The sequence below is a fragment of the Lepisma saccharinum genome, chromosome 5 (genome assembly GCF_977018435.1).
Source record: "Lepisma saccharinum chromosome 5, izLepSacc3.1, whole genome shotgun sequence".
NCBI lineage: Eukaryota > Metazoa > Arthropoda > Insecta > Zygentoma > Lepismatidae > Lepisma > Lepisma saccharinum.
In genome coordinates, this window is record NC_139233.1 from 86207016 (window position 1) to 86231888 (window position 24873).

At 37.9% G+C, this 24873-nt stretch overlaps 1 protein-coding gene across 1 annotated transcript in view; it reads left to right on the forward strand.

The window, feature by feature from the left end:
• The window catches only part of LOC145987924 (uncharacterized), a 170212-nt gene that overhangs the window by 135747 nt on the left and 9592 nt on the right, over positions 1-24873 (forward strand). Inside the window, exons 4-5 of the mRNA XM_083122743.1 lie at positions 7790-7944; positions 21274-21424. Coding sequence (XP_082978869.1) covers positions 7790-7944; positions 21274-21424 — 306 coding nt within the window. The remainder of the gene's footprint in view (positions 1-7789; positions 7945-21273; positions 21425-24873) is intronic.

Here is a 24873-nt window from a genome sequence, read left to right on the forward strand (position 1 = left end):
TGGAGATATCAGGGTCACTTTTGGTGAAAGTACATTATTTATTAGCCTCTAAAAAAAGAAACATAATATATGTACTGATGGGGTCAACTTCATACAAATGGAAATGTAATATGTAAACTGTAAAAACACTTAAATTTCTCTTTAATTTAAAATTCAATAACTTTTATAGGCAACAATAGCAAACATTTTGCATAGTAAAATATACAAAATACTAATCATGTTAAACCCTAAGTAATGTCATTATCATTAATCTGTAAATAAACTTGGCAGCTGATATTTTGCAAATTATCATTAAAAAAGTTGCCAAAATTCAGCTACAAAGACCTTAAACAAATATTTTAAGTAAATCCAGAATGATTTATTTCCACTGAAAAAAAATTACTGAAATTATTATAGTTTCATTAACATACTCAACAAACATTACCATAGTAGATTCATATATACAGTATCAAAAAGAGAAAAATAATATATTTACAAATTTTTTATTTGCTTTAATCAAACTGTTCAAATATTTTACAGAACCGTTTACTAGAAAAAGCCTTTCTGTGAAAAAAACATGTCTTTGTGTTTGGTGCCAAAAACCATACAAACAATTTTAAGCATGTTTTTTTTTTAAAAGAAAATTAAAAAAATAATAGGGTTATAGAACACTCTCCGTCTTGTCTCGATAATTATTTCTCTAAGATTTATAAATTTATTATCTTCACATTATTCAAGATGCCAAAAATCTAATTTTATATAGTGTAAATTGAAAAATTTCCTGAGGGGGGTGGGCTGGAGCCACCTCATCCCCACCTTGGATACGTGCTATTAACAATAACAGGGGTATAAAACATGCTCCGTCTTGCATTGATAATTATTTCTCTCCTTACATTATTTTCACATTATTCAAGAAGCCAAAAACCTAATTATATATAACGTAAACTGAAAAAATTTCCTGGGGAAAGGGTCGAGCCCCCTGTGCCCCATCTTGGATACGTGCTATTATCAATAACAGGGTTACGAAACATTCTCCGTCTTGCCTCGATAATTATTTCTCTCCTTAAATTATTGTCACATTATTTTATTTCACACCACAAGAAACCAAAAACCTCATTTTATCTAGTGTAAACCTAAAACTTTCGGGGGGCTCAAGCCCCCTAAGTCCCCCATCTGGATTCGTGCCTGCCTCTAGTTCTATTGGCAGATGTTATGCTTTTGTGGAGATATGGATTCCAAGCGAGGCCGATCTGGAGTCCCACATTCCTGTTTTCTTGGTCCATACCTGAAGTACCAGGGGCGGCGCCAGAAATTTTCGACCGGGTGGGCAGAAGCTCCTTATTGATAGATTAGGGTGGGCAGTATAAATGTAAGACCATATATAGTATATGTGTATGTAAGACATATGTATCCCCCTCTCTCTTACACTCCCGATTTTCCTCTTACTTATTTTCCCTTTCCTTTTCTTGTTTTTATCTTTTCTAATCTATTGTCGCATCTTATTCCATTTCCTTTCGCTTTGTCTCTGATGGACACAATTATTTCAAGGAAGTGTTTACCCATGCGCAGCCATACATTCTAATCAGTCACATTCTTTCATGCATGTTAATACAGTGAAATAAATGTGAATTAGGTTTAAGCTTGTGTTGCAAATACAAGGCACATACTTGATTTTATGTATTCGGCGACAATGATAGAAAGTGCGATGGTAGACAATCGTGAAGTTTCTCGTAATTTAAATGCATGTTCCTGAGCATAGTATTTTCATCGTATGAGTTTTTGACTGAAAGAGTTTTCTTACTCCTTGGGGGTCACTTTTCTTAGCTTACAAGGTTTGTACAACCGACAAATCTATCAATGTTTATAGTAGCGGCGATTGGGTGCCAACATTTGAGGGGCAAGGACAATATACTTTTTCTTGGTAGAAAAGGTTTAGCATAAAGAGGCCATAGTGGGGGGGGGAAGTGGCAAAACGTGGCGGGGGAACTGCATCCCCCACTTCCCGCTCCTCCTAATCGCTGCCACTCCCGCTCCTCCTTTGTTCATTGTTTATGAAATATTCCTAGGCTAATGAAAGGCTATTTTGACAAAATATCACTCATAAGTAATAAACAAGTAAGATTGAAAAATTTGTTCAGAATTGAAGAGATTATTAGCTAAGTTGCTATTCGTTTTCTCAACTGTCATGTTACTAATGCGGGAGAAGCAATACACGTATGGTTACATGAACATATTTTTTGAGGTGACAAAATTATTTAGGACACAAGGAATTCATCGAAGTTGATCACCGTGCCAGTAATAATTCATCTATTTTTCATAGATGACTTTGGTTGTATGGTGTGACCATTTCGAACACACTAGAATGTCAACCTGTGCAGCATACCCTGGAAATTTGTTCTTTCAGGGCAATGAGTCCCTAGCACTTGGAACCACTGTCAAAGTAATAATTTATGGGAGTTTGTATTTTGAGTGTCAGCATGTGTTTGTTTTCGCCCCTTCGTTACTTTCATCTAATCACCATTGAACCTTATCGTCGTCATTATCAAAATTAGCAGAAAAATTACTTTAAATAAAACAAATCAACCACAGCTTACTCTTCCAAAAATGGAGTTTCATTAGCCCATAGCTCTTAGAAAGTTGAGGTGGTAGTTTCAATCGCACAGTGTTTCATTAGTGGATCAAGGCAGCTAATTCCGTGAACAATGACGTTGTTTTCCGAAAGTCTCAAATATTTGTCTCAGGCAATCACCCTCTTAAAATGGACGCATCTTCTGTGGTGATAAAATGCCATGTTTGGTGCGAGTTCTTTCTGTATACTTTTCCCCAATGGCATAACGCTGTCGCATTATAATGAAGAAGTCCTGTGTTCGACTCCCCCCCCTCCTCTGGTGGAAGCACAATGCACACTGGTTCGGACTACACGGTAAACTGTAGGTTTAGTCCCGATTAGCCTATCTGAGCATAAAAGTAGGCTTAAAAACAAAGTAACAAAATCGTCTTCTGGATACTTCGTGACATAACTTTTTTCCTTTACTTCAGCTGCGTGTACAGATTCTGTTGATATTGTTGGTTGATTAATGTGGCCAAATTTATGTGTGGGGCGAGGATTTCTAAATAGGATAAGCCACTCATTAGTAGATAATTGAATAATTCTGTATAATAATTTTTCCATACATAACTGGTTTATTAAAATTTATTCACTTCAGTATTGTAGTGATTACGGTGATTCCTTCTTATTAGTAGAATGAATATAAAGTTGATATTTCCCATAGCATATTGATATTTGAAAATAACAGGTATATAAAAATTGTAATGAAATAAGAAAAGGGACACTTCTGGAATTTCAATGCAGAGCTAATTAAAACTATATTATACTCTCTAGCATACTTAAACCCAAAGGTTTATGGCTGCAGCAACACAAGCCTTCAATCTGTCCCTATTCGGGGCAAGATCAATCCAATCTTTCCCATCCTTGCCGATTTCTTTTAGGTCCATCTCAACGTTATCCCTCCATCCTTGTCTTGGCCTTCCCACTGGTCTCATACCATCAGGTTTCCCAACAAGAATCCTGTAAACTATTCTTTCCTCTGCCATTCGTGTCACATGGCCTGCCAATCTAAGTCTTCGTGATTAAATTATTCTAATAATAATTTAAAAAGTCGAAATAAACAATAGTGTTGCCGGAGGAAGTAAAGCTAAGATGATGTTTTTATTTGTTTACTTGGAGATTATTTTAACCATACCTAGGCTGGGATTTATATACGTATGTTGAGGCCTAGAGCTGCAGTCCTCAAGTTCAACCTAAATTCTGATCTAATCTTGATCTTACCCTGCATAATTTTGAGTCTCCTAAGCCTACTAACTGCTTTTAATCATGGAAGTATTCATTTGATCACAGTTTTTGTTTCAATAGCTCTAGTAGTTGCTTTCACTTTCTAATGACAAAATTGGCTTTTTATGGGTTGATAATATGTGAACATTTCTAGCATAGATAATATTCACAAATAAAATATCGAAACATTCATATAGCTATCTCCAAGTATATGTACTTATTGAATTTGATTGGGTGGGCAATCGGGTGGGCACCACCCCTGTCGCCGTCCCTGTGAAGTACCCAAGAATCCATTTCTAGCATCTTCTAAACCATACAAATCACAAACTCCTAGTGAAATATTTTGTAAATAAAATTGGTTTTAGTCAAATTTATTTTGTCACTTAGACATAGGAAAATTGTTACTGCCTTCATCTCTATTTCAAACTCTCTCCTGTTTTTAACATCTATATTTTACCTTACATATACGAGGGAGAATCAAATGAAAACCGCAATTAAATTTTTTCCACTATTTTAATGCAGGGATAATGTTTAATTGTACATTATTTTTCTATATAGTTCCCTCCCAGTTCAATGCACTTACGCCAGCGGATAGGTAGTGCTTCGATACTGCGTGAGAATTTTTTTTTCGGTTGACTGTGTAGCCACTCGTGCACCGCCGATTGGACGTCTTCATCAAACTTGAACCTCTGCCCTCCAAGGTGCTCCTTTAATGGACCAAAGATGTGGAAATCAGATGGTGCCAAATCTGGTGAGTATGACAGATGAAGCGAAGGTCATCGATGGTTTTCATGGTTGCACGGGCAGAATGAGGACGGGCGTTATCATGTTGAAGCAAAACATCTGCACTCAGCAATCCCTTTCGCTTTGTGCGTATCGCTGGCCTCAAATGGTTCTTGAGAAGGTCGGTGTAGGCGGCACTAGTCACTGTCGTACGTGGGGGCACGTAGTGTTCCAGAATAGGACCTTTCTTATCCCAGAATAAAGTCAGCATGACTTTCCCTGCAAAGGGCTGGCTGCGAAATTTCTTTGGTTTCGGCGAAGACGAATGTCGCCATTCTTTGCTTGCACGTTTCGTCTCTGGTTGAAAATGGTGCACCAAACTTTCACCCCCGGTGACAATATGAGCTAGAAAATCCTCACCCTCCTCTTCATAACGCCTCAGCAGCTCTTGACATGCGTCAACCCGACGGACTTTCAGTTCCTGTGTCAGCTGTCGAGGAACCCACTTGGCGGACACCTTTCTGTAGTGGAGTTCGTCATGCACTATGTGTTGTACTGAACCGAAGCTCATATTCAGCAAGGAAGCCATTTCAGGCAGGGTGACATGCAGGTTTTCGTGAATAAGCCGATCTGCTGCGGCTATGGACTCCTCTGTCACAACTCGCTGAGCCTGACCCGAAAGGATTGCATCAGTCAATAAAGTCGTACCTTCTGCGAATTTCTTGCACCAATCGTAGACTTGCCGCTGTGACAGACAGGCGTCCCCATACTTCGTCTGCATTTTCCGATGAATATCAACCGGTTTCACACCTTCACTCCATAAAAATCTAATAACTCCACGCTGTTCCTGCTTGGTGCAACTGCGTAGTGGTGCTGTCATCTTGAATCAGCTGTTACTCACATCCAACCCCACCTACCGACCCTGCTTCGTACTACCAGCTCGGAAAGATGTCAAGGACTGTGTCTGCAAATTTCCAAACGCCTATATTTTTAATGGCACTTTTGCGGTTTTCATTTGATTCTCCCTCGTACATATATTCTGTATTCTTTATTTCTTGTTCTTCTGTCTTCTAGATTATCCTCATTGTCCATTCTTTTGTCTTATATTGTCTTAAAAATGTTAAAACAAGATAAAGAAACTATTTGATTAGTCTATATATAATGTCAAAATAATTATTTAATTACAATTAAAAGAACGTACTCATGATTCATACCCAATATATTCATTTTCAGGATGCAATATCTATTTTTACTCCCCTTAGAAAATTTTGTGCACACCCATGTGAAGGAATTAAATATGTTAATCGGAAAGACAAAATGGAAACAGCCTATCAAATATGTTGTTTGTTTTGTCATATACAACATAAAATATGTGCTAAAATTTGGTAAATATTTGTTTATATTTGGAAAAACATAATTACCAAATGTTTATGTAATCATTATTCATGATTGAGGATGTACACAAAGTGTCTGACACATTTCAATTATTAATAAATTAGAAACTAATGAAGATAAAAATAAAACTGGTAGCAGTGATAGATAGATAAACTCAAAACATTTAGAGTCCTGTATCAATACACTTCTGTATGTACTCCTTTTGTCACACTTTTGCTTAAAATCAATGTCTGCCACATTCCCAGAGAAGCGAAATCCAATTGGGTTGTACCAGGTGACTTTCTCAGCCAAGGAATCAGACCACCAAGTCAAATTCATCGTCTTGAAAAGTGTTCGTTCAAAACACGACAAACAATTATGAGGAACCTTACAAAAGTGATGAACATTGATGAACTGAAAGCCAGAATAGAAGACGTGACAGCCACCATATGTGTCTGCACGCTGACCTTAATGTGGGAAAAAATCGATTATCATCTTAGCATTCTCAATGCAACAAAAGGAGCACATATAGAAGTGTACTGATACAGGACATAAAACTTTATGAGTTTATCTATCTGTCACTGCTACCAGTTTTATTTTTATCTTCATTAGTCTCTAATGTATTAATATTTGAAATGTGTCAGATGCTTTGCTTACACCATATATTTCAAATTAACGTATAATTATAAAATGTTTCGCCTCAGTGGTAGAACAAGACTGTGTAGTGTGGGTGGGTTACTGTATGGCTGTTAAAGATTGGGTGGGCCACATTGTCAAATAAAAATGTACTTGAATCACATTCTTGTTACGTGACCCAAACAATGATTTATTATCCAATAAACTCCTACCAGCTAACTGTAAACCAGGCGAACGAGAACAAGTCTCTGCACAAGTAGTGACGCAGGATGGCTCCACCAATGAACAGTGAAACGGGATTGTGTAATGGGCGACGGGAGTTACCCAATTTCCTCCTCAGCGTTGCAAACTTTTGAAAAGGATAATGCCAAGCGCACATGGCAAATGGACCGTATTTTTGTCTCCAGGTCCATACGATTGGTTTTAAGAATTTCTTAGGGAAATATTAGGGATAAAACTGCAAGAGCAAATTTTGACTAGCCGTGTATTTAGCGTACGGACTAAGGTCTGAACTGTACATCCATACATGTACGGTCAGGACCGTACAGTTGGCAATGCTGTGCTTCACATGAGCTGGCCTGCATGACAGAGTGATTTGCACAGCATGCTAGGAAGCCAGGGGTCCTGGGTATGGGTTTTCTTTGTGAGTGTCCCTTCATCAGTTTCATCATATCATCTCTCATCCTCATTTTCATGATTTGCCAAAAGTTACAGAAAAGAGAAGCAAATGAAACAAAATTAATCAATCAGTCAATCCAATTATTGAAATTGACTTACTGGAGTAAAAACAAATTTTACAAATCCATTCCTGCAATGTTGATACCTTAATTAGTAAAGGTCCTGGATTTGGTTCTTCTAGGGTTACATATCATATTGATCATTTTCTATACACCTTAATTTTAATTTTATCGTAGAAGTCGCCTATTACATTTTCACAGGCTGAGCAACATCTGTGGAAAAACTGATATTTATTGGGTTTTGGTGCACTCTGATCGACCTTTGGCCCTGAGTTGATGACATATTTGAGACATCCTATGCTGCAGTGGTGTATTGTTCTATGTTACCTGGTTTACCAAAATTACTGGAAAGTGTGTAATTGCTTTTGTTTTACTTGCATGCCTGCATTGGTGTTTTATTTCTATTATATCTAATCAATATATAGCTAAAACCAGGTCAAATTTTCAGAATACACCACTTCTGTATTATTGCTACAGCTGATAATTTTATTTTTTCTTTTCTATCTAGCTTTTTGCGTGATGTTGCAGAATGTGTAAAGGGTGCAACAAAAGCAATGGAAATATGCATGAAATCAAATGGAGCCCAGACAAGGGAGGCGTCAAACAGAAGGATAGATGTAATGGTGAATTACATGTGCTCATCAGAAGGGAAGGAGAAAATTGGTAAGATTAAAATGTTTTTGTGTGTTATTATTTTTTGTGGCAGAAGTTTGCTTTATTAAATTATTTTTGTCATTCTTATAAATGTCACTTATTTTTAGTGACGGTGATGTAGGTATACTAAGGAAAGCATTAATTATGTTGAGTGGCCATTATACAGTGCGTTCATTTTAAAACCAGCCTGAGGTACAGTTTTAATTGTTTGCCCATTTACCTCTTTCATTGTTGTGTCAGTCTTGTATGTAGGTATACTTGTAGCGGGGAGTGAGGGAGTGCGAAGAAGGAAGGGGTGAGAGAGGAGGGAGGGAAGACAGGGTGGAGGGAGGGTGGAGGGAGCATAGCAGTGGAAGGCTGTATTATTCAGGGGTCAGTGATTCACCATCAGTTTCCTCCTCGCTTTCCGAGTGTTGTTGTTGTCGGTTAGATATTGTGACCACCATGCAGTTTAGTGGTAAAGAATGTGTTTTCATTGTGGAACATTACTTTAGAACAAATTCATATGTAGATAGCCTACTCATGTTAAATTTGCAGCGATATTTGGGGAGGATGCTACTGCAAAAAGCACAATTCAGGATATAGTAAAGAAGTCCCGTGAAACAGGATCCTTGTCAAACATGAAACATAAATGGGTGAGGTCTGTACTAACAGAAGTTGTGTAGGGTATTCGAGATGCCATACCAAGATCTCCTCACAAATCTTTGAGGCTTAAGCCAAGAGAAGAATATATCCGTAGGGTCTGCTCACACAGCTGTGAGAAGAGGTAGACTATGCTAATTATGTCTATTACTGTCACCAGGGATGGCACTACAGAGGGGGCTTGGGGGGCTGAAGCCCCCTCTGTAGCACCCCTAGATTTTTGTAGTATGGTAGCCACATTTCGACCGAAAACTTCAAAAGTAGGAGTTTACATTTTCCATCATGAAACTTCAATGTTGAAGTACATTTTCTAGTTTGGTTAGATCGTAAGGTTACTGTATTACGATGTGTTCTAAAATCAAGGGGGGTTGGGGGGGGCAGCTGGATATATATGCCTGGATAACAGTGGCCACTATTAATTTGATACTATGGAATTGGACAATCGTGAGTCACCAAACTTGCTACGAAATATGCTCTCTGTCTGATAAGTGGACGTATTCAGTGGCTGTGTGAGTGTTCTTTGATTGTTAGCATATACAGCTAAATGTGTATTAGCCTCTATAAATTGTATAACTATATTTCGAAATAGGTCTGACATGTGTGACAAACATATTTTTATAAGTAGGACGATGTTCAAAATCTGAAAAAGTGTTAAGTTTCTTTCCTGTTTGTTAGTTCCTCATTTAAGTACCGACAATTGCATGAATGTTAGCAATTTTCCCTCATTCGTTTCATCTTTATAATTCAAGAGAATGAAATACGTTGTTATAGAATCAAAGAGTACACAAATGACCCAATTCTTAAAGGCTAAGAATTGGAAATATTGAAAGTGGGCTATCAGCCCCGATAGTCTAGCGATAAAACTGCTTCTTTGATACAAAGGAGTCCCGGGGTTTCATCCCCAATGGTGGTAAGGTAGCATTTCATTAAGTGGTTTGGATTCCACTAGAACCTGTAGCTCTCATCTCAATTAGCCTTTGTGCATATAGCAGATCTTATTACAAATCCAATCAACTAATCATTGTAATATGGTGCGAAAATCAGCATGCTTGGGAAATTTAATTGCTCGGAGTCCTAGTCCTTACATATCAATTAATTTATCATTTGTGAGGTTAGAAAATAATTTCTGCAGTACTGTCATAGTTGCCAAAATTTAATCCATGCAGGAGAATTAATATTTAGCACATATAAAACTATTGATCCATCTCTGGGCCTCCCCGATGGTGCAGTGGTAGCATCTTCACCTTGTAATTAAGGAGTCCCAGGTTCGATACCTGGTGGAGGCTCATAGTGGTTCAGATCTTAGTTTAAACTGTAGGTCCAGTCTCGATTAGCCTTACTGTGCATAAAGTGGACTTAAAACACCAACTCATATCGATCCATTTCTGATCATTATTTATGCACAATTTATTCTGAAATAAAATTATATTGTTCAGCAGTTATTTTCACTCATCAAAATGTCCAGTGAAAATATGTTTGTTCCTTGAGAGTAACATCTCGTAAGTAGATGGTATTTGTTGCATCTCCCCATTTTAGTCGTAAGTTCTGAATTCCAGTCATTGGATAAATTATTTTATCTTAGCAGAGAAAATGGTATCATTAATACACTGTCTATTCAAGGGTGGTATTGTTTATTTGATGTCCCTTTTCTGAAGCACGAAAATCTACAATCTTTCGCTGTTCCTTACTGTTGTGATTTGAATGGTTTACAGTTTTGGCATACTAGGAAGAAGAAAGAAACTCAAAATAAAGACCCTTGAGCAGCTGCTTGCAATGACTGAATCATTTCAAATTGCCTTTTACAAACTTGCTCTCTGGATCAAGGTCATGCACACCATCAGAGAAGCAGGAAAATCTAGTGGCCAGACCAAAGCAGTAAATGCTGCTCGAAGGCTGGTAACCACAATTGCTTTTCCCCCTCTATGCTATCACACTCCTCTCATGTGTTCATTGGTGGCCCCGTCTCGCATCACTACTTGCGCAGAGACTTGTTCGCCTTCTCCAGAGATAGCTGGGAGAGTTAGTTTCTTGCTGTGGTTAATTTTCTCATTTTAGCAAAAAGAAAAAAAAAGTACTAACTCTCTTTGGTTATGTGTAGTATTTATATGTATGTCCAGCGAGTTGATAATGAGTGTAGTTTTTATGGTGTATTTTGTACAGCTCATGTGAAATGTAAGTTGTGATATTATTCCACTCAATAATAGCTTAGGAACAAAAACAATATATTTATTGCATTTAATTTGAAATAAAATATTCGTGCCTAAAAGTAATGTTTTATATGATGGAACAAAATGCAACACCTCACTGATTTATCTTCGGATCTCACTAAACATGTAATTGGTAAAATTATGCCATAGTAAAGTATTAAGTAAATACATTTTAGCCGGTATTAGTTAGCCACCTCGAGAAGTTGACTCTGGCACCATCACTGACTGTCACTGGTTGAAGATCTTCATTGGTAATGACATCACAGTGTTAACTTTTTTTCCCCTCTCTAGATGAAGGATGAAGTGTGGTTCTACCTCAGCGGCTATGTCTGTGGGGAGAATTTCAGAACATGCAGCTCTGAAAATCAACATTGTTGTTAAGTCTCCCTTCATCTTCAGAAAATCGGTGTTTGGTGCTATGTCAAGGCAACAAATAATAGGGCCGATCTTCTTTGAAACAACATTGGATAGTGAGACTTACCAACAAATTGTCATGCAATTTGTTGCCTTGTTGGAACGTGATGAATGTTGATGCTGGTTTCAACAAGACAGTGCAACTTGCCATACATCAAATTCAGCCATAACAATGTTGAGGAATCTCTATGATGACAGGAATATTTCTAAAGGACTATTGCCCACCAGGACCCCAGATCTCACCAGTCGTGATTTCTTCTTCTGAGGTTATTTGAAACAAACAGTGTACAGGCAGAATCCACATACCCTACAAGCAGTGGCGTGGCGTGGGATTTTTAGAAGTGTTACCGGTTATCAGTAGGACATTTAAGGGAGAAGCCGTAAGACTTGGGTGCCTCCCCATCTCTCATGCCCCCCCCCCCCCCCCCAGTGTCTTCCAAGTAGTTCATATAATATTAATCTGGTACGTCTGCAATTCAATACTAGATTTTGGTAAAGTTATTAATCAGGGAAAAAAATGTTGACATATGGACTGAAGTGAAATCGCAAACATTGGTTGTTGGCACAATAATATGTAATTTGATACTTACAGAAACATCGAAGGCTACTTATAGAGCAGATCAATCCGACGACTCTTCTTTGAAAATAGTTATATGATGCTGTGGTCCCGGGTTCGAATCCTGGCTTGGGCATGAACATTTGTGATGTCTATTCATCAATTTCATCATATCATCACTCATCCCCATCTTCGCAAATTAGCCAAAAGTGGCACAAGCGAAGCAAAATCAATCAAATCAAATCAAAAAAGTTCTATGATACTGTCATAAAGTGAAGTTTTTCATTTGAATTTGAATTTTTGGGTGTGTCATGGTCATGGTCCATGTTATCCACACCTGAATTCCACACTTTTTTTTACCCGAAAATAGAGTACATGGTCAACTAAACAGTTTCGACAACTGCGCACATCCACATAACCACGGATAGTCATTATACCACGAAACATTGAAATGTCGGTCATATCCAGCAGACGACTTGGTTTTTAAATCGTTCAAAATAGGCTTTTGCCTTCCTTTCGCCACAATTTCGCTTTTTTCTGCAAGAGAACGAACCAAAAGATTGCTTCAAAATATCTTCTATCGCACGATTACATACACTGTTCAGATAGGATGAACCCGCCACCTCGAAACTCGGAGCAAGCTCCATTCCGCTTGTTAATTAATTGACAATGCCCGAAAACAACATCAAGACGAAAGACATCACTCACAAAACTCGCACTGCACAGTCCCTCCCACAAACCGTTGTTTACTTTTGTAACACATGAAGCACCCTTCTTGGCCCCTCCCCTCTCAGCATCGGTGCTTCCCCAATATTTCCTTCGGAACTTGCAAGAAGTCCGGTTCTACTATTGTTGCCATCTTAGTTCTTTTGAAACCAGATTTGCCCAAATGGCGAAACTTTTCGTTTCAAATAAGACGTATGTAGAGTAGATGTAGTCTTCTGTTTCCTAACTACTCCCACTCCCATGTTTCGCTAAATCCACTAAAATCTCATTTCTGACACCACTACTATTTCGTATATTTTACGTCCCTTGCTACCTTTAAGGCTTTCGCTTTATAGGATAATCGTGACGATGAGGATGCATGGTGAATTATTGAAATAAAATTATTATTTCTTTGTGTATGTAATTATTAATTTTTATAATTATGTAAGTAAAATAATAACAACAAACATTGAAATAACAATTTTTTGCTGAGGATTCGAACCTGCGACACCTGACACTTCAGAGCGTGCTAAGATAACAATCAGGAAATTATGCTTGTAAGTAATGTTTTCACCCAAAAACAGTTCTACCACCTCAAAATCATTGCTTCAAGCTGAAATTATCGCATTCCTGCGACAACGTATGTCAATCTCAATTGGCCCTTTCAACAATTGTCACAAATTCCTGTAACCGAAATAATATCATATGTGTGAAATATAGAATTTTAGGTTGACATTTTTAGAAGGACAGCTGACCCCTTGACCATACCCATCCCTCTCCTCTCCTTCTCGCCCATGATGTCGAAGAAGGACAAAGAGGACTTTCGTAATCGCTGATATTTAGAGTAAATGCAAAATAACACTTGGTAGTTTGCTTTTCCCCCAGTGTGATTTGTTTTTTAAAATTTTGATTTGGCGATTTAAGTCCACTCATGCACAGTAATGTTAATCGGGACAATTTAAAGTGGGATCCGAACCACTTGTGCCTCCACCGGGTATCGAACCCGGGATCCCTTGATTACAAGGTGGCGACGCTACCACTGCGCCATCGTTCCCCAGTGTGACTGGACACGTTGAGAGTAAGACAGACCCGATTAGGCAACTTAGCTCTTTTCTGTCAATTGAATATGGCAACACTGATCTGTATCACCGGCAACTGCTGCGGCTAAACAGTCATGCCAATAACCTGCCTCCTCCTCCCGCCGTAACAGTCTTTGCCGCGACGGAAAGTCTTCCTTGGGTGGGCTCAGTGCCCTTTCATCATGTTGCCTGAGGAGGGTACCGGATCAGTCCTCTTCGCTTTTGCCGGTGTCAGAAAAAATTTCAGTCTGCAATGTTTACTTTACGACAATATTACCAGTTTATATACGTAATAATATTTTAAGACAGGTTTTTCAATTCTTTATATTTTGGTGTTACCTGCGGTAACAGCAGCTACGCCTCTGCCTACAAGAGTTGAAGAATCACATAATTGAATCTATTCAGAATGTAACTGTAGAAGTGCTCCATAAGGCTGCTAGGAACATGTTGAACCATGTGGATATGTGCATCGAAGAACAAGGACATCACTTCCAGCATTTGCTGTAGTAGTTCAGGTATCTGTTACATCACTCATATATCTGTACCTCAGGGCTGGTTTTAAATTGAACGCACTGTATTATGATGGAAGAATGAAAAATATACAGTGCATATAAAAGGCTGTTAGGAACATGGAGGAAGTAGGATTCATGTTCAACCAGTTCAAACACCACATGCCGTTGTTCCCTGTTAAAGAAGTAATACTTGATACATTCATATTCATGCAGAGCCGCCTTTAGGGGTGTGCGATGTGTGCCACCACACAGGGCCTCACGCTTCCAAATCAGTTATTTGCTCATTTTTTGTTCAAGCGTGATTACACTCGAATAGAAGGAAGAAAAACATAATTGCGTCAGAAGAAAGTTGTATTTCTGGTAACGAATTACTGTTCTTTCTTGTCAAGCCACCAATGAAAATTCGACGACAAGGAACAATGACCCATTTGTGACTTCAGCTTTCCCTGATTTCCTGCCTGATTTTCCTGCCTAATGTTCGACCATGGACAGGCATCATAAAATGATTATATGTCTGGAAATTGAGGGACAACAAATTTGAGGGTGTACCGCTCCACAAAAAGATGAAAACATGAGTCGGCTTCAAAGACTTGAAGGTCTGCTAGACTCTTTATACAACCCCTCGTGTTTGCAGCCGCAGCTGAATGTCTTCAATGACAAGATGAGACCGTCTACCGAGTGCTTGATACTCCATTAGTGCAAAGCACGTAACACTCTTGTTTTCGAGAATAATGAGAGGGGTGTGGATTTGTAGTCAGCAAAAACCTCTGAGGCAAGTAGGCACCCAAAGGATAGAAAATGCATTTCTCTGTTTTTTGGCCTGTTCGTGGCGACGATGATGAATGGTGGTTAGATGAAATTAGAAGAAAGTTATTTTATATTAGAAATAAATTTAAGCATACCTATTACTGTGAACAGGGCTCCGCGAATTCTACTGGTAAGTGCTCAATTTGGTGCAAGAGGTTCCACCCAGGTTCAATTCCCAGTACGAACCCTCAAAATTTCGGTGTTAACCTCCCATCGTGAGGAAAATTAAGGAACTACTTGAAAAGAAGCAGTAGCAGGCCCCAGTGTCAAAAGCCAGAAAAAAACGGCGATGGGATTTGATGCGCTTGCCACGGGTGACCCAAAGAAAGGTTGATTGGCAGGCTGTGACCCTAATACTGCTCTTGTTCCACCGAGTTGCTTGTAGCAGCATTAATGTGAAGAATTTCGAACTTATAGATAAGTTCAGTTCTTTTACCTTGCTCCTATCATTCCATTTTTAATTCTTACTATTCAAATATCTAATTCTCAAAAAATTCACTCGCTCGAATCCTGGCGTGGGCTTGGATGTACCTTTGTGAGCATTCCTTTCTTCAATTTTATATAAGCGTCATTCATGACGTAAAATAAGAAATGTACGCATAGTTTGAGAACAGTCCCATTGTGGGCGCAATCAATAATTTGCCTGTCACTTTTATGCGCTGACATGTGATTCCAGCATTTAAACAAACCTCAGTTTGCAAGAATTTATTTTCGTTGTGTTTTCATTTGAGTCTTTCTTCATGTATAGTGTTTGTGACAATAGTAATTTCCTGAATTTTGAGGCAAGAAATTCGCAACACAGGATTGGTGTCAATCTTTAGTCCTTATATGGTGATATTCCAAGCACATCAGATTCAGTGTGGCCACTCTAACACCATGATAAAATTCAAGTATAATTCCCGGTTTTCAAGGCAAATTTTCAAAAAATTCAAGGCCACAAGCAGATGTTTTCTCTATTTTAACGTTAGGTCTCTAACTGCCTCTCAACAGTCACACACATGCACCGGAGGGGCAACCACAAACTTTTGTTGGGGAGGGGGGGATGGCAAGTACCAGGATAAACATACCAATAATAATGATGATAATAATAATAATAATGACATTATTATGACTATTATTATTATTAGTAGTAGTAGTTATGTTACTGTCAAAGACGTTATCATCCTCGTAAATTACACAAAAAGGGGGTAGAAGTCAATGTTAAAGCATTTGTGTTTGAACAAATAATTTTAAACATTTTTTTTAAAAACCGTTCAATTTCACATTCATTAATAATTAGAATTAGAATTAGAAATTCTTTATTCATGGGTGAAGTTCAGCCACAAGTACACAAACTGTATTTTGAATGGCAGAAAATGCATGATAAATGCATTCGGAATATTATTATTTTTGTACATATAACATGCATAACTTTCATGTACAACATATGTTTTACACATATTTAGAATGGAGTGATTTAAAATAAGAAAATACATGCCAACACTAAATTGTGTACATATTCAAAGTTTCTTTAATACATATATATATATATATATATGTATACAGCATATAGGTCTATTATTTTTATCCATTACATAATCAATTCATCCACCTCATAACAAACCAACAGCAAATATTATATAAATTGTCTCTCAAATGTGCACGCTCCTTTTCTTCCCAACAATTGTTCATGCATTTAAGACAGAATCCATTAAGTGAAGTCTTATATCTCTCTCTGGTAATTTACAATGCATTACAGAAAATAATGGTATTGCGAGTGAAGCGAACAAGAAAATTTTAAATTTTAAATTTTTTTTGTTGCAAACTGAAGACAATATTGATTTAATAGCACAAATAATTTCACAAGGCACCACGACATTCTCTCTTTTACAACTTTTATCATTTAGATTTTTCGGCAGCCAAGGCCGACTCCCGCCGCTCCCTAGGTACGGCTCTGAACTTGACAAGACTAAGAAAAGCAGACACTGTGAGTGAAGTGAGTGATAAAAATTTATGAAATGTATTTTTATTTACATAAAATTTGAAATCGAGGGGGATAATTGCCCCTCTGTGCCCTCTGCAGGTGCCCTTGGCCATCAATGTTTGCCACTTTGCTCTCCTTAGAATTGATTTCCATTCAAGGTTTGGGGGGGGGGGGACAATACCCCTGCCCCACTGTGGTTGCTCCACTGATATGCACACACAAATATAGTAACAATATGAAAAGTCTGTGTGATTCCTATGTATCCAAAAATTCTAATCTTATCTTGCAATAATCTTCCGTCTGTCAGATTGCTCGTTCTACAAAGGACAGTAACAAACTAAACAGATCGAGAGAATTCTGTTTTATTTTTCACACAACATTATTTTCCTTCCTCGATAAAAATAAAAACTCAACTGTGAAAATCTCGCCTCAGTGCATTTATCAATATGTATAAATTCAATTGGATTTGGATTAATAAAAGTTGCAATTTTTCACGTCTACGGAGAAAAATTCAAGCAGAATTCATGCATAATTCCCGGAGCCAATAATTCATGCAGAATTCCCGGTGAGTAGCTACCCTGAGATTGTATATAGCACTTGTATAGCACTCTCGTAAAAAAAAAATGAATGACAAATTTAAAATTTGTCATGTCAAATTTGTTTTCTCAATAATTTTTTGCAACTTCTCGTCGGAAGGAGACATGTAAAACAATATCATTTTTTTTAATATTGCATTTTACTGTACTTGACGACAGTATTTATGTCTCAAACATAGATACGAAATGAGAATCCTACAAAAATGAATCATAAGGAACACACTAATTCAACAACAAAAGTTACACAAGATTATTTCACTTTCTAGTCAGGGGTGTACTTTTCTTCCGCAGCCATCCTTCTCGCTGACATCAAACTACAGCTCCATTCATTTCCAAAAAGGGGCTTCAGAAACAAACCCCTCAAGGCAGGCGGTGTACATGTCAAATGACCTTGGGTCGGCATATTGCCCCTGCAGATAAAATGGAAGTAAAGATCTGGAGATATGAGTGCTTTATTTTTATTGTCTCTCACTCAAACCCTCCCAGAGAAGGAACGTTTCCAGATTTTGCCAGATTTTACAACCATGCTGAAGTGTCAACAAATTTCAAGTCATACTTGTTTGACACAGTAGTGCGTGCGAGTGTGTAGAATCGCGATTATCGGAATGTCTAGGGAACGGGACAAATTTCGTAAATTTGAATCTGGATTCCAAAAGGCTAAAAAAAGGGAAAGAAGGACGCTTATTTTAGAAAGTCAGAAACATGCTTCGAAAAAATCTTGCTGTCTGTAAATACAGTTTCCATTTCAAATTTCTCCATGATAAACAGAAATAATGTAGATACATTTGACGTCAAGAGTTTTAGTGTTAATGGTGGTGTTACGGAGTGTATTCATAATATAGTCCAAGTCGCATGTACCAGTGGCGGCGGTGACCGACCTTAAATGTATCTCATCTGGGAACCAGGTGCCAAATGTAGGAACTAATTGCAAGGAAGAGAATGTTCCATGTTCATCCAGGTGACTGGCCGTCCGTTTTAAACAGTTCAGAATTTGATTCAATTATTCAAAAGGGTCCTATTCGCATCATAAATCAGGACTACCCAATTAATGACGATGAGTGACGCTTTTCACCTGGGCATTATAAGCATGTTATGTAAAATGGGGAACCTGCCGACAGAAGGTGGGTGGTGACTTGAAGAGGAAAGACAAGATTTTCAATTTTTGATGTAATCTGTTTGGGAAGAAGGGCAAATGAGGCTGTGATTGCTGTGATGATTGGAGGCATTTAAGCTATCGACTACAATACCATGAAATATCAGAAAGTAAAGTTCAATGTCTTAAAAAATGGACCGAATGTGAATTTAGACTGCAGAAAAAAGTAACTATTGATGAGCAACAGGGACTGTTGATTTCACAGAAAAAGCAGCACTACGTGAGGTCATGAAACAAATACTGTATGTCATTAAGAAGTATTTGGCAGAGCATAACCTTGCATTATGGGGCCTGGGGCATAAAATATTCACGGTACTTATAATAATAGTTTTTTTTTTTTCAATTTTTGTTCCTTAGTCTGAAGTACAGGTGTCCTACAAAATCATAATGTAAACACTATTACATTTTCATTTAGTTTTCATTCTGATGTACATCGTTACCAGGTGAAGGCACATGGCACAGTGGTTCGGATTCCACTTTAAACTGTAGGTTCAGTACCGATTAGCCTCTCTAGTCATAAAGTGAACTTAAAACAAGAAATCAATCTATCTGACGTTCATTATATTTAATTGCAAAACTAGGAATGTTCAATATTATACTGTTACTTTAACTTAAAAAGTAGCAAATTTAATCATATCGAATAACATAATTATTTTCTTTACTTTTCATTGAATTTTGACATTAGTGAATTTGCATTGTTTCCATAAAGTAATATTTTCATATCATATTCTATAAGCAATCAAACAGTATATGTTAAGTACAGGGTTCCCACAGACCTGGAAAACCGGGAAAAGTCATGGAATTTTGTCTCGATTGATTGATTTTTATATATATATATATATAATTGCATATAGCAATTGCAAGCGGTAAGGCTTCTGCTTCAATCTTTTCCGTAAGATCTTCCAAACGGTAGGCTGTTGAATGTTCAGCTCTCTGCTTGATTTGTTCATCTACTTCTGTGGGCTTCGTGCAAAACTCGCTCGCACACGCTCAACCGTTTCTTCAGTCACTGTAGGCCGACGAGTTTATTTTCCCTTACAGAGGCATCCTGAAGCTGTAAATTGTGCATACCATCACCGAATGGACTTGGCAGTTGGTGGATCCTTGTTGAACTTCGTTCGGATGTGTCGTTGCACTGTTACGACAGACTGATGTGAACGTAAGTTTATCTCTGCCTGTCGTCATATTGAATAAATGCTCACTGCTGCACTCTCGTGGCAGAAATGAGAAGCAAACCTGCAACACATAAAAAACTTTTTGAGTTTTTCTATACGTCTGCAAAGTTTTTTGACAATATGTCAAATAATAAAGCTACAGTGAATTTATGAAATCGGGTCAATCGTTTATAATAACCCTGTATATATATATGTATCAGAACATAAACCTGTTTTTAGTTTTTAGTATATTGACCCAATGTAAAAACCATGTGTTGGGCCAATGTTGGAACCACAGACAAAATTATCATTGCCAATCAACCACTTTTAGTTACTTGAGATGCCACTCCAATGATTGTCATTTCCTTGCAAGGCTGTTATATGAAAGACATATTTTATCCCATGTAACAGTTTGGTCAGTGAGCACATTGCCATCCCATGCATAACTTTCCAAGAATGTCATTGCAACACCCATTCTCACAAAGAATCTGTGGTTCCCAACATCATGTAACTGCAGATCAGTGATAGTTTTATACACAACTGAATGCGACACTTCCAGTCACTGTTCTTGCACCTCACTAATCAAGAAGTGTGGATGCTTTTGAATGATGTAGTCCACCTTACATTTCAGTGCATCTGTGATAACAGTGTTTTTCCCTGTTTGCTCCACATCATGAACATCTGTTCAGCCGTTCTTATAAGCATTATGCACCCCTTTTTATAACACATTCACCATAGATTTAAACAAGATTCCAATGAATGGCAATGGTTTTTACAATTTCCACCTGAAAGAGAAAGTGTGAGTGTGTTTCCATGTTAAGATGAGCTCTAGCTCTGATGGTACTGAAGAAACCTTTCAGCCTTAACCCAGAAGGATATTAGGATGTACGGATGCATTCTAGGTAAAAAGTACTCACAAGAAAAATTGCTTCTTAAGTTTGAATTTTAATTGTTTTAAAGCATGTAAATAACAATAAGTTTGCACATTTTTATTTCATTGCACAATGATAAGGTCAAGAAAAGATGAGGAAAAAAGACTGCAAGACGAGTGCTCTCTGCTATAATGTAAAGATGCATGCTTGGGTAAAAATATCCACAAGCGAAATTACTTCTTATGTCCGAATCTTAATTGGTTTAAAGCATGTAACCTTCATTCAGTAATATAATTCATTAATTTTGAATGTTTGCATCAAATTAATTAAATGATAAAAGAAGGGAATGTTGAAATACGAAACTGAAAAGTACGAGTGTACGTTGGGTAAAGTCTACCCAGGTAGTTTTTCTATGCCCTGCAAGAGGAATTAAGAAATTAACTCACAGCTGATTCAAGGTCCAGACACTCGGAAGGGTACACCGGGAAGGTACTGAGAAGGGTAGCTTCAGACATTCATCAGAAGTGATAAAAAATATATTTGAATTAATTAATTAATTTTTACCCCTACACAGGTCCTTACAAGTTATTAGAATGGTTCAATGCAAAGGTTAAGTAGTATGACAATTAAATGAGTTACACATAGTGTTTCATGTCTAATTAATTTGTTTTACTACAGAGCAAGCAATAGTCGAGTTTAGCACATCACCACACAAGATGAGTTGTTTGCGATCTCAATTTGGTGAAGTATTCAAAACCTGTTATGGAATAGAAGAAAATGAATCTACCAGCATGAAGTTTTTTATTCCTTATAATGAGACAACATGCAGGTAAGCAATTTCAGTCATACTGTAAGCAATATAGAAACATTAAGGCAAGGTTTGCTGGTCAACGGGGCAAAACCCAGAGAACTAACTCTCGATGTTGCTGAAATTTCTACAATAATGATAATTCCTGGGTTCTGCACTTTGGCCGTGCAGTTTAAGGCATCATGCTTTTTGCTCAGGCTACAGGATGCATGCAGCTTTGAGTCTCCTGGGGGAAGCGTAATAACTTTTCTCCTGAGATTTCAGTCTGTGTTTGGGACCGGTGGCAACCCACCATCATGAGGAAATTGGGGAGTTACAAATTAGTAGTGTAACCCAGTCATAGAAAACCTACAACAACAACTGAGGGTTAGTCGTGCTGACCACATGTCACTTTATAACTGTTTGGATGATCTTCCACCCTTTGGTGAGGCATGTGGAGTTAGGGCAGAAGTCAGTAGATAGGCCCTGGCCCTCTGGGACTGTTGCACCATCGGTTATTATCAGTGGTGGCCATTGGGTTCCAAAACCGGGTAAGGGGGGGGGGGGTCAAGGTGCCAAAACTGGGGAGTCAAAGACAGTATATTTCCCTTTGCAAAAGTGTGCAAAAAGTAGGGGGTGACTGCTCCCCTCGCTCCTCCTAATCGCTGCCACTGGTTATTATTATTATAATAATAATTCCTGTATAAATTTACCCAGTGTGGGAGAATTTATGTAATTTTAAAAGTAAAGAATAGAAATATATTAGTTTAAACATTATCAGTAGTGTTGTTGGCTTCTAATTTCAGATTGCACGGCAAGATAGATTAATTTTATTTGGAATAAAAGTAGATTTAAATTTCAAGGATACTTTTACAGGCAAAAGAAAATGATAGCACAAGTGTGAGGTATCAGGTTAAAAATCCGTGGCTCATGTATTCATGTTTCAGGGAATAAAAAGATGCAGTAGTGAAATGAATATAGTTTCCCCTGGTGTTGTGTTTTAAGTGTTCCCCACTTAACTGACTGATCTTCATCTCCAAATTTGGTGGAAACATATGAGAGGCAGAAAAGGTGGGAACAGACTGTTTACTTGGGTTATATTTTTTTCTTCCAATCTCCCTTTGCATGTCATATCTAAAAATAGTAGTGTAGAATGCCACGAGATGAGTTTCCAGTCATGCAATAACAGTATACATAAAGATGAGCTTACACAACTCCACGACAACTATTTGAAGTGGCTTAGTTAAAATTTCTTACATATCTATACAAGTTTGTTTCACACATGTTTGGCACTGTCATCTAGCATCTGCAGCAGGAAACTTCAGCTTTCCAGTCACCATGATGTAGAGTCCACATTGCACTTCACTCTACTGTATTTCGGTTTTGTTTCATTTTGTCGCTATTGTTTATGTTTAATGAGTTTCTGTATTATTGTATTAAATGGCTGTCTCTGTTCGTATATTATAAGAAAAAGCATCCGTCCACGCTAAGTACCACATACATGAAGCTTGCATCCAGCTTGCTTTGACTGGCTACAAGCAAGCTATCTGGTAACCAACATGCCTTTGTGGAACATGTGCATGATTCACCAAAAGTGAATGTGTTTTGTGCCATCTCACATGAATATGTGTAGGGTCTATTCTGTTTCATGGAAAGAACAGTAGCAGGATCGACATACCTGGATATGTTACAGTTGTGGCTTAAGCCCCAATTACATGATGGCTTCCATTTGATTGATCAGTTGGTTAGCATTCCTGCCACCATAATGTCCATTGTTACCTGAACATGGAGCTACCAGGCCATTGGATAGGTCGTAGGGCTGAACATTACCATCACCTCATGCTGTAGTCCCAAAGATCACTGGACCTAACACCTTGTGCCTAATTTTTGTGGGGTTACAGAAAATTCAAAGTGTTTGTCCCACTGCTGTCATGTGATATCTATAGGCTAGATGGGTACATCACCACATCAGTAAACACTATCAACAGGCCCATGTTGGAAAGAGTGTGACACAAACTGGAGTATCATGTCAACATCACCCAAGGTATGCATATTGAACATTTGTAGGTATGAAATTAAGCTGTTTGAATTCCTGTTTCGACTGGCACCAGTGGCGTAGCACAGTTCTCTGGGGCTTCCCTGCAAGTAAAATATTGGGGGCCTCTCTAGTGAAAAAATAATTATCGAGATGATGCCAGAGTGGGATAAGGTAAAGTAGTTAGCTAGCCCCCCCCCCCCCTCAATGAAAAAAAATTAACCCTATATACGCTGCCTTCTCAATTTTTGTTATTGACTTATATCAGTGTAGTACCTTCTCGAAACTAAACCAGGAGTCTGAATCACTTCTCTGATAAATAACTGGAAGAAGAAATTAGAAATATTTTCTGTTACTTCAATGCAGCGACAGTCAGGATTCTTTTATGGAGGAGGGAAGGCTTCATGCAGTAAAATATTTTGTTCAAGATCTTTTGTATTTTATTTGCTTGAAACACTTTTTAAAAAGTTTACACATAATTCACAGATATTTTTTAAATAATACTGTTTGGGGGAGTATTAATGGACTTTGATTTGGATGTGCCTTCAGCCCCATAAGCCATCCTCTGGCTTCACCAGGCTAAGTTTCAACGTAAGAGCTGCTCACATTAGGCTTCTAATACTAATAGTGAGTAATCAAACCTCTTATTTCAGTTATGGGGGTTGAACTGGACCTCTATAGATCTTCCGCAATGGACCCCAGTCTTGAGGGATAGATAATAAAGCAGCAATGGGACTCTATTCACTGAAAATTTGTCACTCAATGAAATGACAATTGGAAGGACTGGACCTCCCAAAAGGTTTTTGATGCACTGACATGGTGTTAGTGGACCTCAATATTATTATTCATAATTTTAACAATGTCATTTCTTTTCGGTATACCGCTGATATTTGATAGAAACTTTTTCAAGAAACAAGAACCGTTTTATTAATAGATCATCAGTAGTCAAAGTGTGTGTGTGTGTGTGTGTGTGTGTGTGTGTGTGTGTGTGTAAGGAGAAGGAATGCATTGGGATGCTATTCCTCAGCTAAGGAAAAATTCATAAAGCACCCCCCTCCTCCCCCAAGCTAGGATAATTGGCAGAAGCATCTTTCTCCATCTACTGCATTGTCTTGAAGTTGATATACACAAGGATCCTTCCTATCTCCTTGTACCCCCAAACTCGAATAAACAAATTCGCAGCTAGGAACTTTCACTTTGAGCACTGTAGATCACAAAATTGTAACACCCTGGAAAAGAACTGCTTCGACAGAAATTTCAATTTGTATGAAAAAAGAACTTCCCAAAATGCTCCAAAATAACGGTGACATTTAACTCAAATGCTGTACTGAGTTTTTGGGCCCCTTTGAAGTAAAATGTAACAGGTGTGGACAATGTGGGAAATTTATTTCAGATCTTATTTCAATTTCATATTAAGGCTTGAGGCCTCCTTGAAAATATTTGTTGGGAAGTTACA